The sequence below is a fragment of the Atractosteus spatula genome, chromosome 12 (genome assembly GCF_055471065.1).
Source record: "Atractosteus spatula isolate fAtrSpa1 chromosome 12, fAtrSpa1.hap1, whole genome shotgun sequence".
Lineage (NCBI taxonomy): Eukaryota > Metazoa > Chordata > Actinopteri > Semionotiformes > Lepisosteidae > Atractosteus > Atractosteus spatula.
The window spans coordinates 5,680,511-5,698,816 of NC_142717.1; the positions used below are offsets into that span (position 1 = coordinate 5,680,511).

An 18,306-nucleotide genomic window follows, 5' to 3' on the forward strand; every position below is an offset into this window, starting at 1 on the left:
CAATCCAAAATTGGAAGAAGCAGTTTGAAAATGGATGGAAGGAGACTATGCTTGGTATTTCGTAGTACCCGGTATTGTACCTGTTCGATCCCGGGACCTTAACCACTCTTCCTTCTCCTCCTGTCCTCGCAGTCCTCCCGAGCCTCTCGCTGGGCCGACCCGGACCACTTTGCTCAGCGGCAGACCTGCATGAACAAATTCGCCAACTGGTTTGGCACCATGCCCCTCATCCACTCCCAGATGAGGCTGGACCCAGTCCTCTTCAAAGACCAGGTGTCCATACTGCGCAAGAAGTACAGGGACATAGAGAGACTCTAATGAGCTCTGCACCGTGGGGCTGGGGGGGAGGGAGGAAGGGGGGGAGGGAGACCACATGGGGTCTCTGAGCAGCATCGTCATCCTCTGGCATTGTGGCACCCCAAGAAGACTGCGCCCATCACCATGGAAACCGGCTGGACGTTTCCTGTGTGCAGCCGGACCAGCTTGCTCTGCGGCCCTGGACAAGCAGAAGCATTGAATCGGAGGGAGGTCGTGGTGTTGGCATTCAAAAATGATCTCTTCCACCTCCCCAGGCCTCGCCACCCTGCGCCCCTGTTCTTCAACTATGCAGATTTTATTATTTAAGGAAGGCAGATAGTCCGAAGAGACCTCCTTTTTTTTTTGTTTGTTTGTTTTTTTTTTGGTTTGATTATCCCTTTTTGTTTTGTTTTTGGTTTGATTATCCATTTTTTTTTCCAAGCACTATTCCCACTCGAGTCAGTCTTGATTTTTGCGAAGGGAAGTCAGCTTCTGTGGAAATCATGCGTTTAATGTGCCTATAGAGCAAAAAGCAAGAAGGAGAGCAAGGTGATGAAAGTGTATGTGGACAAAGAAATGAAAACATAACCAAAACCTTGGCAGAATCCTTTCCTTATTTCTCATCGTTTGCTTGATCACCTTGTTTTGGAATTGGTATTCCCAACACTAAAGGTTTATGAATAATCTGTGTCATATCTCAGTTCATTAAGGGTAGTGCCAGAATTGGCCATCACATTTTTAAAGTATTTTTCACTTTAGAAAATCTGTGTATTAAATTAAATTCACTTTTCATTTGGTTGCCCATTTCAATGCTGACATGAGGACATTTTTCTGATGAATTAAAAAATGGTACAGAGTAATCTATATCATATTCTAATAGCGGGAGGGAAGGAATTGGAAATGTTATCTTTTAATGTATAAACTGTAAGAAATAATTTGAACTGTGTAGCCATGCCAACACAAAAGGGATTTAACTTTTCCTTCTCTGCTGTCTTCTATAAATGAACGATAATGAGAGGTCTTTATTAAATGAAGAAGGAGTTGGGGGGGGTTCTGTCTTTGTTGATCATCTCTAATTTTAAAATTTTAAAGACTTTCAAGTGTGGAAAAATGAAAGAACATATTCATCATAGCCTTTAAACTGGAGTACATCTTGGATCATTTTCAGTTTTTGTTATGTTTTTCTTATAGAAAATGATTCTAGCAGCTCACAAATGAGAAGAAGGAAATAAAAATTGGAAAACATTGTTCAAGTCTGTTAGTTGCGTTGTACAGTAAAAACATGCACACATCTTTGACTCTTTGTACAGGGGCAAAGGAGAAATTTTCTAGATTTAAGGTTTCATACATAAAAATAGAAGCACATCACAACTTCTTCTGGGTAGCAAGCTCAGGTATCAAACGGAGAACTGAAAGGATTTTGAAATCCTGAGAAAAGTAGTGTATCCATCATAGGTAACAACCATAGCAGAAAAATTGGAGGAAAGCCTTTGTGTAGGGCTATATCCATTTGTGAATAAGTATGCTTAAATAGCATTTCCCAATGTGAACAGTGACAGGTACTGCATGGGCAGCCTATGATAATGTAATGCAGTAGTTGAGTTTCTGGCTCTGAATTAATTAGACTGTGAGCAGATTCATCCAAAGAAGCTGGTGGTAGTTCTGTGGATGAAAGGATAAAGGAGATCATCATAATTTGCTCACATATTCCAATTAATATTTTCTCAAACTGGGAACTACATGCTGAAGATAGTCTATTTCATGTAGTCCTCTCGATTTTTTTTTTGTTATTTTTTTACCGTTATCATTATAAATCATTTCATAAAAGAGACTAGATCAAGACAGTACGCACCAAATTCCAGAGTTTATGTACAGTGTTATTTTATGTCCAGTCCTGCCATTTTAATGTATCCTTGAGGAAATACTATTTGGCACAACACCAAGCACAAGAGAGAGTGGTCATAAACACAGCAGTGTCTAGCAGTTTCATCCTTTGTGTCATGCAGAAGACAAATCCATTGTTTGGGGATGTTTAAATTTGCCAGGGTACTGGATGTATGCTGAACCTACACTTTTTTTTTTAAAGCCTAGCTTCAGAAATATGATTTCGAAGCGGAAGTTAAAAACCGTGATAGTTAAGTTAAATCATACATTGATTTTGTAAGTCCCGGTAGAAAATGGCCCTTAACTGTTATTGAGAGCTTGTAATACCTGCACTGAAAGCAAAGTGCACTCACAGCAGGTAATTTTATGACCACAACTCCCTGCCCTCAGACATTTGCAGTTTAAAAACCATGCCTGTAAATATGCACTAGAGAGGAATGAGCTCTAAGTCTTCATCTTGGATCACGAGTCGTTTCACGTCTCTGCATACACTTGTGCTTGTGGGTTCTTGTGTTTTGTTCATTCATTTCAAGGGAATGGTGCTCTGACAAGGGTAGTTCCTTGTTATAATCTTTACTAAAAGTTCTATTTTTTAAGAGTGGGGGCTATGTTAGCCTTTGCTTTACAGGTACTTGAATGTCTGATGACTTGAAGGAGTGCTGTTCAAGTGGCCTTTAGTAAAGGTGACTGAACTTTATTTTAATCAGTGGTGAGCCAAAGAAGAAACTGCAGCCAACTGTGGTTTTCATAACCTAATTCAATATAATTTGAATGATTTTTTTTTACTTCTCTAGAATAGTAAAGATTTGTTTTCATTGTTTTATTCATCTGTAGATATGATTGGACACATGGTATTAATATAACCAAGGTTTAAACTCATAAATTAAAAGGAAGAACAGAACTTCAGATAACCATTTTCTGGCACTCAAAAAATATACTGTATATATGTATTTATCACAACTATTATAAAAACATTTTTTCCCCAAAATAAAACTATAATATTCCTCCTCACTGTGCATTTCTCCTCAAATTAAGTAAAAAAAGCTCTATTTAAAGATGTTTTTTTATTTTAAGTTAGAGATCAGCATAAACCAATCAAACCACTTGAGTCTGATTTTATAAATACATTGTTTATCTGGACAAGAAACTCAGGACGTTGTCCTGTATTCTTCATTACTAAACTAATGCCATATATTTTTATAAAAGCTGAAGATCTTTGTGAATTTGAGAGATGTTTATAGGTGTTTCAAATAACAGATTTCAATGTTGGGATATAACTGAGCAGACTGAATTGGTGTAGATATAGCAGAGTGGATTACTAATGAACATGGTTCGTCTAAAACGGATTAGAGTTTGAAGCTCTGCAATCCATTTTAATGGCTCACTTCTGGTTAAAGTTGAAGTGTGGATCTCCTTTAAATCACCTTATTTTAATTAATATCAAGCCTTTTATATCTTTAATGCATTAATTTTTAAAAATGTTTTGATCATCTCATATAGAAAATGTCACCCCTGCGTTGTAATTCATTGTATAACCAAATTAGAAAAGCTACAGCAGGCCTTGTCATATTGTACATAAACTTGTATATTTATTTTGACACAGAAAAACAATTGTGTATAGTTTCCGAATGCTTAAAAAACCATTGTGGGAATACATAGATGGGGGGTAAAAAATTCTAATGCAAAAAAGCATACCTTATTTTGTATAAGATGTACATTTTTGAAAAGTTTTTTAATATGTTGCCACAGTTTTTTTTTTCCCATGAGGTTGCCACATCTTTTCAAAAGGTCCCCCACGGAGGTTAAAAATAACGGTGTAATTACATGCTAACGGAGAGTGAGAAAGATATTACAAAGCCATAGACCTTCTTTTTGCTTCATCTGAAAACTATACAGCTTCTAGGTTCTCCATCGAAGATAGTTTCCTAGGTAGTGCCACCAAAGACTTTGTCCTGCAGATTAATGAACTCTGCTAAATAACTTTCTGTGTGTGTGTGTGTTCTCATCAGAATGCTAGTAAGGAAAGCATAGGTAAATCTTCCACAAAGTAGCTATGTAGTCTACAACAAATCAGCATTGGTGTCTGTTCTCCATGAACTGACCTGTACCCTTTGCCACATGCCTGTATAAACTCATAACTGTTCATATTTTGTTTTTCATGTTGGCTCTGTTAAAGACACAAGTGCATTGTTAGTTGCAGAGGCTACTGAATGAATATATCCACTAAAATCGACGGTGGTGGCTACATTTTCTGGACCTTGATTTTTCTCTGTTCTTTTTATATCAGCTTATCTCTAATTGTTAGTTCTGGTTGCTGTGCAAAACAACTGCAGAAGGCAAACACTGTTGTCTGCCTTACAAAGAACAGTTGTTAAACCTGGCAAGCAATCAGTATTTCAAAGGATGAATATAACAGTCAAAGCAGTTTTACAAATGTGGTGCTTGGTTATTATCAAAGAATTCAGAATGCATATGCAGTAAAAGTATTCTGCCAAATACTTCGACACCAGACCAAATACTCTCCCTAGTGTGTGTAGCATCACTTTCTCTAAACATGCTATAAAACGACAGCATGACAACCATGCAAAAGGTCAAAATGCAAGTGAGCTCTGTACTTGGCTATTTAAAAACATACGCAGCAATACTATTTATCATTTAAAGAACAATTTGCATACGAAAAGGAATGTTTCAGGACCATCAAATATTACATGTACAGTGGTTTGTGCTCAATAGCAAAATTCAAAGCGTGAACCTTCTTTCTCTTTCTAGGATAGCCGTCTCGCGTGCCTGCACAAAATACTGACAAAAGACCATTTACATATCTCAGAACTTGTATTTCTGAACAGTGTGGATGTGCCTTTAATATGAGCCACTATGCTTTCTAGTCTTAAGCAGGTGCTTAGTGCAATTTTCACTAAGCAGTTTGGGAATTTGTGGTTGTTTCCCCCCCACTAAGACTTTTAAACCTTTCCTTAGTTTACCTTGTCTAACACTGGAGCTATTGCTACATTGGTAACTGACATTCCTACCTTTCTGTGGGAAGGTTTTCTCGTTTCTACAGTACAGACATCCAGACATGCATGATTTTGTTTGACTATTTATAATGAGTTATCTCACAAACTGTATTTTATATTTTTATTTCAACCCCCATCTCCCCTGTAATTAACAAGGATTCTGTTGACTTTTATAGAGAGAGAATTAAGAATTAGACAAATGACAATTTTGTAAGAATGATTTTTAAAAAAATAAATCATATTTGATAAAACGATGTGATATGTTGTCTTCTGTTTGGTAACCTTTGGGATTCTTCCTTTCAAGATAATGTGAGTTGAGGACCATTGTTTTAAAAGCTCAGCTTACTTGCGTACCCTGGTGATGCTTTAGCCTGATAATTACTAAGGTATTACCCTACTTTCATGCCAAAACAGATTTCTGTTATACTTTACTAACTGTTCTCTATAATACATCTCATCTACATGATGTTACAATGTTCCTTCAAATGTATTTGAACGGTTGGGTAATAACAGGGACCCGGACACTGCTGAAAAATTGTTCCTTACAACGAAGAGCAGGAATTACTTGGGAAACGGTTCGGCTGACGTTTATTTTTAAATTCATGATTCACGTTTTTGGACCACGGAATACCACATCTGCCACATAGACAATGAAGGGAAACCAAAGTAATTCCCAGTCTCCAGAGTATTGTATTTCATACATCAGTAGGTTGAAGGCCATAAATCTGTTCAATCCTGAGTGGTTTTGATTACAGTATTTACAGTCCTAAATGGTACTGGCAATAGCTGGGTTTACATGCAGTTTAGGAAACCCTGATCCATCTACCAAGATTTATTGCACACAATTTCTATGGTATACATGGCTTGGATGCATGACATTCAATTATACTTGGAATAATAAAGGACACCTCTGGAGTTAGTTGGCCTAAACAAAGCACTGCTTCTTGAAAAACGTGTGCAATGGAGCATGACGTTTGGAACCCTCATGGGAAAGAGATTTACATATTCACATGGGTAGTAACAGCAGATATGATTAGACAGTCTATCATTTCTATCTGACTACATTTGGAGTCCAGATGACTTGCATCTGTGGAATGACCTGGTAGACAGTGATATGTGGCGGTTTTGATTGTCTGTGGTAATGTTGTCCTTGATCTCATTTGTTTACTCGCCACAGCTTCATGGAGAGCGTGGTGAAGGGGCAAGCTAATTTCTTAAGCACTAGTATCTCTGACTCCATACCCCACAGATCTAATTTGGAATTGATTTCCCGGCTTAAAACGGAGATCTTCATCTATACCTTCTTAAATACATTTTAAACTATTTTCAGAAAGCCTTGCTTTCCCAGAGGTCAACCCACAGGAGTATTACACCATTTTCTACTTGTAACTACCTTAAACATTGAAAAGTGGAAACTACAAGCAACTATTTAAAATGGAGAACAGGAGGTGGCTTCTTACTCAAAAGTCCAAAAGAGCTTTACATCACATTTTACAGGTCTGTTAAAATCACCAGCTTTTTAAGAACAAGGAAAGGTTTCAACTTCACCAATTAGGCAGACGAAGTTTAATTAATGGCCTAAGTGGAAAGAAAAACAGAAACTGTTGTAATTGCTGATAACCTGGCTTCTATTAACAAAGGCCCGAACTAGATCATTGGTTTACTTAGCTACTTGTAACCAAACAAGTTGAATGGCCTCACATATTCATAGGCTTTTTTTTGTTCTTCTGTTTCACAGCTATGCCAGTAATCTCAGCCTTGTTCTGAGTCATGTTTGGATGTGATTGATTATTGTAATCCAGGGATCATCAGCTATAAATCCTTCACCATGTTTTCAAGGTCACCATTAAAACATGTAATAAACGATTCCATTATGATCAATTAAAGGTGATCATGTCAAATTAAGCGGAGATTCATTACATTAATTTAGAGCTAATCTGGATCTAAAATCTAAGTACTCTTTAGCAGTCTACAAGTAGACTTCTCTTAATTGAACATATTGCTTGGCTAGGTTGACCTATACTGTATGACTAACTTGTTTAGTATCCTTGAGGACCAGGGTTGAAGACCCCTGTTCTAATCTCATCAAGGGATACAGTATCTACATGTACACCTTATTTTAAGTAGTATGAGAGAAGGATGCAACCCCCCATTCACTGAAATCACATACACCAGCGGGATATTGTTCATATTCTGACTTTAGTGTATCATCACTCTATTCCTTATGTATCACATGTTACATAACATCCAACAATTGTGTTGCCATAATCATTCACTCACATTTTTACACAAAATGCAGGAATGTTTTGTCGATGTATTGTAGAATGTTATATCATATACAGGTGATCATTGCTTTGGTAAATTGGTAATAACAGTGCAACTATTGAATACCGGCAGGTGTGATTGTGATTTTCTACTCTAGAAACTGCCTCTGTGGGATACCTACAGTATAATGTATACTGTACAGGGTGTACAGTCATTGCTCATGGAAAAATGTTCCCTATATTTAGATTTACTAGATTTAATCCTCCTATCCTGGAGTCCTTGCACTGGCTCCCTGTCAAATTCCGTGTGGACTTTAAAATCCTCATGCTCACCTATAAGGCTCTGCACGGCTTGGCACCTCAGTACCTGTCTGAACTATTATCACCCTACTCCCCACCTCGCAACCTCCGCTCTTCAAATTCTGCCCTCCTTACTGTCCCCCGTCTACGTTGTATGGGTGACAGGGCCTTCTCCTGTTATGCCCCCAAGCTCTGGAACTCTCTCCCCAAGGATATGAGAGACTCACCTTCTCTAAACTCCTTCAAATCCAGACTCAGAACCTTCTTTACTTAACTGGTTCCATTCTTTAACCCTCTGCTCCTACTATACTTAGTACCATCTGTATATTGTAATTGTGTCTTCTTTTTATTTATTGTTATTGTCATTCTGGAAAGTGCTTTGAGAAGCCACCTTTAAAGACGAAATATAAAAAAAGTTTATTATTATTATTATTATTATTATTATTATTATTATTAATTGCTCCATGGTGCACTTGGGTAGATAGACAAATGACTTCATTAACAACCTGCAAACACATACATAAAAAGTGTTACAATGTGTAACGTTCAATGTGTGAACATTTCTGTATGAATTCCAAGTTAAAGCAGTCGGCGAACACTACCCACTTTTGTGCCAGTTAAAAATGCATCCCAAAAAAACGCCCAAAATCAACCATGAAAAATACTTTGAAAATGAAATAACGGCCAAAGTATTAAGAAGCAGACAATTTTAATTTAATTACTATATGTAATCGAACAAAGGATAAAAATATAAAAAGCAAGGATACTGTCCGATTGTACAGCACTATAAACTCGACTCAGACGTCAGTTTGCGACGAAATTATATAAAACTAAAACCGACGGTAATCTGTATTTCAGTTGATGTGAAGTGTTTACATTTATTGATAGATTAATATTTTGGGGGTATTGATATATTTAAAAATATTACTATTATCAAAAACGTAACAAAACATAAAGATTAATACTTTAAATATGGACCACACGTGCTGGGATACTAGTTATTTTTTTGGTACATTTCCTGTCTGAACAAAAGCTCAGAGAATAATAATTGAGAATCATACATCTTGCCATAGCTATTTCTTACATTCGAAAAATGAAAAATTAACCGATGATTGAAATAATTCAGGCAAAATTATACTTGCATGACAGACGTAAAACAACTGTAACCTAGTTTTACCAAGGCAGTGAATTCCTCAATCGCGCAAAACGGGTAAGCAGTTTGAATTAACATACAACTCCAAGCGAAGAGGTTCTTGCACGAATTTAGAACTTGTTGAGAGACACAGCAAGTGAAAACCAGCACACTGCCCAGCATTTACTCTCAGATCTCGCCCCGTTATGTGGAGGCACAGCTGGCCGTGAGATTCATGACATCGCAAACCATGTGACACCAGCTCGGGTCTCGGAGATTTCATCCAATAGCCGCTGTTCTACTTTGCATATATTTTAAAAAAAGCATTCTGGGGGATATCAGAAAAGAAGAGGAAATGTTTAAACGCATAGACGCCAAAGGCTAAAATAGGATGCTATGTACGTTTTTTAAAGCCATTCAATAGTCGCCGTACCTCTAACGTACTACTACAAGCGACGAGCCGTGGTAAATTTTCAAACCACCACCGCAGGCCGCGCCAGCTCCCCATTGGAACGGTATAAATGAGAGACGCCTCTCCTTTCAGCTTCGGATGTGAGGGCGAACTGGCTGCGACATCTGTAACTCCCCATTGATCGCTAAGGTTGATTCGGCTGATCTGGCTAGGCGGGTGTCCCCTTCTTCCCTCAACACTCCATGAGCGTCCCTCCCGAAGCCCCGCGCTCGGTGGAAGAGGACCAGTCCACGGGTAAACGAGTAGCTGCTCCCCTGCTAGAATCTCCAAACAAGCCTATTTGTAGGAGAGCCAAGCTCCGAGAGTTCTCGCACATCTCAATGAGGCGCTGCACGGGGCAGTCTGCCTTCCTTTTCCGTCGCTTGCAATGATAATGCAATGAAGCTTCCCTCGCAGGGGTTTTTTTTTAAACAAGTTTTTATCTAAACACCAGACATACCAGAAAAAAAAGAGACGGAATCATGAAAGAGATGCAGAAATAGACACTTCAAAGCCAGAGGACTTCACAATTGTAAAAAAAACTAAAAACTATACTTTTGACATATTATTGCGGCTTGGTTGATGCAATGAGACTTGTTTTTTTTTAAATAAGTTTTTATCTAAACACCAGAAATACAAAAAAAGGAGATAGGGTCATGAAATAGATACAGGAATAAACACTTCAAAGCCAGAGGACTTCACAATTGTAAAAAAACTAAAAATTATGCTTTTGACATATTATTGCGGCTTGGTTGATGCAATGAGCCTGCTCTTGTCGTTATCAGCCACCGAAATTTCCCTAAATGCCCAGGTGTGCTTCCTGAATTTAAGAGAGACATGTGGGAGAGGTTCGCAGTTCGAGGATTACTGTCGTGGTAGCCTCTCTCGAGTTAGTACAGTGCAGTGTTTGTGTGTTCGTCTACCTCAGAGCAGTAGGTCTGACGTTTACCGTTTTTACCACACGTCATACTTTGGCGTGGAAATGCAATGTTTGCAAATGCTGAATTGAATGCTTGTTTGGAAGCATTCGCTTTCACATCTCAAACTAACGCCGCGGTATACTAAGTACTCCTGCACACACAGTGCAGCCTGTATTAAGGTAGGCCATTATCTTATTGATAGTTTAATATGCATACATTTAATACTTCTCAGTTTGATAATAACAGAATTTCGCGTATGAGAGCTTGATAGGTATTTGGGAGGCATGGCTTATAGACATTTTCCGAAAAAAAAATATTTGTGATGAATTTGTCGACAGCTTTCTAGATTCTGATGTCTTTGTTTCCAAAGCAGTATTTTCAGGTGAAAGATACCTGTTCAGAATCGCGTTGATACGACAGTGTGGTTTACAGGTGGAGTCCAATCAGCACCTAGGTGTTCAATTTCTCTGCGTTCGATCGGAACAGATCGACATAAAAAATGAAAGCAAATAAATTCTGCAGTCTCAGTTGCAGAAAATAATATAATCCACATTGTGCATTTGGGTTATGATCATTTCCCGGAGTTTGCTGTAGGAAAAAAAAAGTTCGAACTATTGCAAGCTGCTTTTCAACTTAGAATGTACATATCCCAACAGTTTGTTTGATGTAGCTACAATTCTTTCTTCTTTTTAGATGTATTTAATGTCAGAAACCAGAGGGCACCCGTGAAAGCCGTGTGGAAGAGCGTTAAGGCTACCTTTTTGCTTCCTACTGATTTACTTCGGTATGCTCAAAGAGATAATAAGAAAAATATTTTAAAAGCCCTTAAGAGAGAGGTAAAAAAAAACATCTCCTGATCTGTGCCTTTACACGACTTTATCCCCAAGTATGTTGTTTTATGAAATCCTCTTGGTCTTCATTGTTGAATCTTTACTTCAAATTCATTGGTGACTGGTTATTTTTTGCATCTATATTGATGTAGGTTTGCCAAAGCAGAGGGTGAAAGTACCTATGCAACTGTGACTTTTACCCTTTTCGATTCAAACCGATAGTCTAATTACTTCTTTTTGTTTACTTTGAATGTGCTGTGTTGGTTGTATGTACATAACAGATATTAAGTGGTTCAGGTGGGGAGCTGCGTCAGCATGCGTAGGCTGCAAAAGAACAAGTAATAGGTTTATTCCATGCTGAAAAAAAGAAGAAAGAGAACACAACGTTTCGGCCGTTGAGCCTTCTGTGACACACTTCTTGTGACACACCTGAAGAAGGCTCCACGGCTGAAACGTTGTGTTCTCTTTCTTCTTTTTTTCAGCATGGAATAAACCTATTACTTGTTCCCTAACAGATATTAATTCAGGTGGGGAGCTGCGTCAGCATGCGTAGGCTGCAAAGGAACACGTAATAGGTTTATTCCATGCTGAAAAGAGAAGAAAGAAAACACAACGTTTCGGCCATAGAGGCTTCTTCAGGTGTGAGGACCTCACTTAAACACACCTCACACCTGAAGAAGGCTCCACAGCCGAAATGTGTTTTCTTTCTTCTCTTTTCAGTGTGGAATAAACCTATTGTTCCTTATTTAACGGATATTAATGACTACTTCAAAGCATCATGACTGCAAGCTTTCAAGTGATCAAATGCAAGAATCGCAGAAGGGTCTGACTACTTTTGCGAGACACTGTAAGTTTGTGTAGCCAGGATGATGGTATTGTGTGTGGTAGTGAGTGGTGAGAGAGCCACCTGTCAATTGAAAGAAATCCCAGGGAAAGGCCTGCCTGCTCTGATGGAGTAATTAGCACTCAGAAAGTGTGAAAATCCACAGGAAGAAAAGGAGCTGGTAGCATAGGCTCTGTGTGGAATTAGTCACTCCTCTGGGCTAATTAAAAGGCTTATAAGAACTACTAGGAGGAGAGGGTTTCAGACTGTGTCTAGACTTCATGCTGTCAGAAGAGTGTTTCAGCTGAGGCTGGTCCTTTGCTCCTTATACCTAGGCCTAAATCTTGGACTTTCGGTGACTGTGCCTTTTCTGTTGCTCCTCCATTGTAATGGAATGTCCTTCCTCAGATCGCGTGAGAGACAAAAAATTACTTGGCTCTTCAAATACAGATTCAAAACTTGCCTTTTTGCCAGGGCTTAAGTCTGATTGCCCCACATTGTCTCCATATAGACCTGAAAACTCTTGTTTTTTTTTTCTTTTACTTTTTATTGTTTTTTCTTTAGCACTAGGTTCTGTGTCCTTGGGTTTGCAAAAGTGCTTTATAAATAATTGCTGTTATTTCTATAATATTATCTCCTTATAAATAATATTATTTGTTATTTATAAGGAAAGCTGTACTGTTGGGTGGGGAATTTTCATTAGTGATGGGTTAAGCAGCTTTATGGGCTCGTGGGACTTAAGTGAGGGATATACCTGAGAAAATATACTTTATATTGGTGCTGAGGGCAGCTGGTTGGTAGACTGTTTGCCAGCCTCAAAGGGGATGAAATGTGCAATGGAGGGGACATGGGGGGGACTGGCAGAAGTGTCAGGACCTGATAGAGCTGAGCATCGCTTGTTAGTGTAGCTGTGTACTTGCCTTTCATAGGCAAGAGATGGTAGTCTGTGAGACAGGTTGATACCTGGATACTCTGTCTTAATATTGCAGGAGTGTCTGATGTCTGATGCCGATATACAAATCTGACTCTGTGATCATTGACCTGGTCTCCTGACCTGGCTTGGGAGAATTTTGAACAGACACCTACTGATGTACATGACACCACAAAAATAGCTGAAAGGCGGGACAACATCATCAAGAATAACCACTGGACCTTGAGTAGAATGTGGACTCTTAAACCCTCATTCATGGTAATAATAATTAATAATAATAATAATTGCTTATACTTATATAGCACTTTTCTGGACACTCTACTCAAAGTGCTTTATGATAATGGGGAAGATGCAGTGCTTACTGACAACAGAGATGATTGTTGTAACGTTTATTGAAGTGGAATTTGTGACCTGGGGGGTTGACGTCAAGCTGGGTTTAATGTTCCAGTGTCTCATTTCATTAAAGCAATTATTTTAGTGAATATTGTGAATGGATAACATGAAGTTAATTGAGCTGAATTCTCTAGTGCCTACTGGGTGAGCAGGAAAGCACTGGTGATGGTTGTGTTAGTGGAATTGGACCGAGAGAGAAGATGACCAGGCAGTCCCTGAGAAAGGACTAATGTGTTGGATCTAGGATCCCAGAGAGGGTCTGTAAGAGAAGGGCTCACCGTGTCAGATTCCTGGGGCAGTGTGTGCCAGCGTCATTGCCCAGTGGTTGTAACACTGTAGGCAAGTGATCCATTCATTATGAGCTGGCATTCATTGTTTTCTGGAACCACCTTCTGGAATATGGACTTGTTTGGAGCCACAGTGCTTCAGAACATTGTGACACAGTGCTTGTTATTTTTTTCTTTCTGAATGTGAAATACTCCAATACTTCCCCCTACCCTTCTGGTATGTTTGAAAGAGTGTATGTGATACAAATGAAGTGTGAATGATACTTACCCTTTTTGTTGTTTCCCTAAAAGCACTGCGGTGTTTTCCCCATTTGGAGTATTGTATTGTATTGTTTTGTGTTGATCAAGATGGCCACCAGTCACCTTTCCTGTTTGTAGTATCACACAAATGATCTTAAAGGGAAAGGTTACTGGTGAACCATCTATAAATAACCGATGTAAGGTTAGGTGTTTTGTTTAAGCGAATATATCACGGTTGCATGACTCTGTTAAAATTTATAAGTTTTTTGGGGGATGGTTAAATACTTTATTTTGAGCAAACTGCCCATCTCTGTTAAGAAAATGTGAGCGAGTCCCTTTAAGAGGATGGTCCTTAGAAGAGGAGGGGCTATAAAAGACACTGGGAGAGCTCAGTATGGAAGAGGGTACCTTGAAGGAAAGGTGTGGAGAGTACTCCTGTGAGGGTTTTTTTTTTTGTTATCCCTATTTTGATGGCAATAAATCCAGTTTTGTTTGCATTTGAAGACTGCTTTGTGGGAGTTTCTTTTCTTTTGAGCCAAACCTGGTCACTTGGCCGGTGACAAACATGTATAAATGTGCAGGTCACAGTTTGCAGCTGTGGCAGGATGACAGCACCAAACAATGGTGGATGCCAGTTAATTAATATCGCTGCCCTTTACAAAAATGCTGATGGGGAAAACGAATGGAGTGACTCTACATGAGCGTTCCTTACTTCCAGTCCCGAAGGGACACTTTCCTAGGCTAACCTATTAATCAATAGTATAAAATATGTGGGTGAGGGAATGAAGAGAATCTTCTAAATAAAGCAATTTCAGTAATTTAGAGCTCAGACATTGTGGTGATTTGCCCTTCTGGGCCTTGAAATGGAGAACACATTAGAAACTTTTGCTTTGGTTACTGACCAAATGAAAGGCATTTCCTCATCTGAATTGCCATTGCATATGCTGTACATCTGTACTGTAATGTATAGTCCTTACATTTGCAAAATGTTAATTGTGTGCTGGTATTTTTATGCAAATGTGAAACAATTTGAAACCTGCTTGTGCAGGAGCCATCTGTTTCAGTATGCAGTAATAGGAGGTATTACAGAAATCTAAAAGCTTTAATAATTAAACCTTACATTCTTATTAAAAAAGGGGGTTACAGTAGTAGGTCAGCTGTTGTCTGAAAGGGCTGCTCTCCTGTCATTTGTTTCACCTGGGTTGGTTCTTAGTTATGTTACTCTACACGTAAAAGCTTTTCACCTGCTTAGAGCTGAAAGCAATAAAACCACTGCACAAATTAAGTATATTAATTAAGGTTTCAATTAAGAAATAAAGTGCTCAGCTTGGTACTTCACAAACTGGAGCGACTTAAGTACCACCGGTTTACAAACTACAAACAATATAATGAGATGAAGTAAAAATGCTACTGAAGTTTAGACGTCATGGCATTGCATGGTAGCTGTACTGTTTGGGCATGTTGTGTAACAGCATAGAATGATGTGCTGTTAAATGTGTTGAATAAAATGTATCTCTTCACACTTTACTTTTTCCTAAACAGACAGCATGTACTACACTTTTAAGAATACATGGCACAGTCAGTACCTTGTACTCTAGGTATTAATGTCCAGGTACAAACAGTGCCAAGGTCCAAGTACTGCAGTATCCTTTATGCATAGTATTAGAGTTTCACATACTGTACCATTGTACTGATTCCAAGGAACTTATTCCAAAATCGAGTGGTATAGCTGTGCTACAGTAATAATAAGTACACATACCACAACATAGTACTTGTACATTTTCCAAGATCCAGCACTACAGGTACCATGGGGGTTATCAAGGTGCATTTCTGTAGTGGTGTACCATATAAAAGTATCTGTACAGTTAGAGGTGAGGTAAATACTCACCACTCACCTCTGTAAAAGGGGAAATGTCCTCAACAGGCAACAATTGAATTCTTGACATATACAATATGGTATATGCCCTATTTGAGAAGTATTAACTTGGAATTAGCCTTGATTTTTGTCTGACGAATATATTGACTGTCCTTTGCAACACTACAGAAAACACAAAAACGGCTCACTGAATATATTCTTCAAAGTGCTTGACTTATTACAAGAAAACCTAACAAGACACTGGAGTTTTCAACAAAGGCATTTTCATCTGTGGTTGCAGAGAGTTTATTTGACTGCAGCATGACTCATTAGCCTGTCTGGAAGATGAAATTTGGAAGGGATTATAAGCTTTAACTCGACCTTGAAAGACCTTTCCTGACTACAGAAGTGAAAGAACATATTTGAATGCAACTTGTTTTTCTTCATCGAGGCAAGTGTTACTGTTCATTTGGTATAACCTTCACCTGATGCACAAAAAAAGCAAAACAACAGGGGCCAAAAAGATGTTCTGCCAAGCACTTGAAACTAACTCAAGGAAAATAAAGGGCTCATCGCAAAGACAAATACTCTGCAGATATAGTGACATTGGCTATTAATGTGAAATATGTTTATTAATAGTGACTTTTGTGCTGCTATCATACACAATTTTTCTATTATAGATTAACAACAAATTCTGTTTGTATAATTGCTGTATAATGTACCAGGGACTTGATTTTCGTGATGTGAAAACTTCTGTAGACGACACTGATAACATTTTTCACCACATATAATGTACCTGATGTAATGAAATAGATTTCATAGGCAGCTGGAGTTATAAGTAAATATAGTACAACACAGGTAGAGAAGGAGAAGTTCAACAGATTATCATGAAAATGAATCAAAACTAAAAGATAAAGATAATATTGTATTGCTTTCCTCAGAAAACGTAGTTTTGGGAGCATGTTACTTGAAATGCTTCATCTATTGCAAGAAGGTATCATACCAGCAACCACTGTTTACTGCACATATTTTTCCATACCTTTCCTTGAATATCTGATATCCAGAGTTTCCTGCTGACAAGTGTGTACAGTACGTCATGCAGACAGATCTCCTCTAAAGGACAACTTAATTGCTCTTTGCAGTCATCTGCATTTTTTTGTCATTTTGATTTAGCCTAGGGCGTTCTACTGATGGTGTCTTTTAGCCTACTAAATGTTCAACGCCATCCTTATGCTACGATTTCATCTGTGATTTTTCTTGGCACTTTAATAATCTAATGAGATACAATCATCCATATCTTCAACTCTCTCTTCCTCTGGAAGATTGTTCAGACTGCTTATATTAATTCATATTATTATCTTTGTCTAAATGTATTGATCACAATTCTCTTATCTTCCATGTTATTGCTTAATTTACTTCATATAGTCCTTAAGGCTGTGCACTGCTGGTGGATAGAGCTCTTAGCCTTTGAAACACCCTTTCGGAAAGTGATTTATTGCCTGATCCTCTCTTGTTAATTTCCTGCACAAAGTGTTTTAAAAACACATTCTTTGCAGAATGCATGTTGCCTTTAGTTTTAGTTATTAAATGCATAATAGCACTTGAGAGTACTATTGAGTGCTTTGCAGTTTTGTGCTTGCTTTAATGTCCTGGCTCTCACACTGCAGTTGTTTTTCAGTCCAAGTTTAGTACCTCCCTGATGCTTTGCTTTAAGATTAGGCTTTATCCCAACTTGGGAAAACACAACTTCAACATTTTCGATATGATGGATCCTCATTTCTCAGCTCATTTTCTTCCTGGGGATTTTTATGCATCCTCATCTACAGTTAATAGAACTCCTGAGGTTGACATTCTTTATTTATTGCCTTCTCTTCAGGGGATCTCAGACTCCTACACACTTGCTGCTTTCTGGTCTCGCAGATTTATAGTTTGGCAGTTTTGGGGGAGCGCGGTGTGATGCTTCAGGAAATGCATTTCACATTCATACTGCGTCGCTCCAGACACTGAGAGGCAAGGGGCAGAAGCAGCTGGAGTTCACCACAGTCATGATGAGACACATGCTGCTGTGTCTTGCATGGTGGCTTTTAAAACAAGCGGGGAGGGCTGACACCAACCAGCGATGAAATTACAGTCCTCCTACTCTGGACATCCTTTAATAGATGGGGAAAACTATGCTTAAGGTAACAGTACTGGTAGCCAGCATATTTCACACTATTGGCCTTGAAATTATTTATTTATTTCATGAATTAAATTAATGAGTATGTCAAATGGTTCACAAGAGCTCTAAAGGAGAAGTTGACCTGGCTTTTCCTCAGTTTGCTGTGCTTTGCAAGAAGCATTAACTATTGGTGCACATGCCATATGATGGACTGTTGAAGGTAATAGCAGACCTGGCTAATATGCCCATTCAGACAGACATAAAGGGTTTCCATGCAGTGGTTGCTTAGGACTTGAGCATATGTGTGAAAGCTTAAGGCTGCATGTTGACTGTGTGGTTCAATATCAACATGGACATTTGTAAACATCTGATGGAATCAGTGCTGTGATATACAGGAACTGTAATCATTGCAGGAGGTGGACCAACCTGCCATAAAGAGTGTTCTCTAATACTTTGGCAAATGCTGTATATACAGTATTCATTGTATTGAAGATATTAAAAAATATGGTTTGATTTGGTTTTATGAA

General features: G+C 38.4%; 1 protein-coding gene across 1 annotated transcript in view; it reads left to right on the top strand.

The window, feature by feature from the left end:
* The window catches only part of ext1b (exostosin glycosyltransferase 1b), a 132,868-nt gene extending 127,425 nt beyond the window's left edge, over positions 1 to 5,443 (top strand). Inside the window, exon 11 of the mRNA XM_088929644.1 lies at positions 133 to 5,443. Within this exon, the coding sequence (XP_088785770.1) occupies positions 133 to 318 (186 nt within the window). The 3' untranslated portion in view covers positions 319 to 5,443. The remainder of the gene's footprint in view (positions 1 to 132) is intronic.
* The last annotated feature ends 12,863 nt before the right edge of the window (positions 5,444 to 18,306 follow it).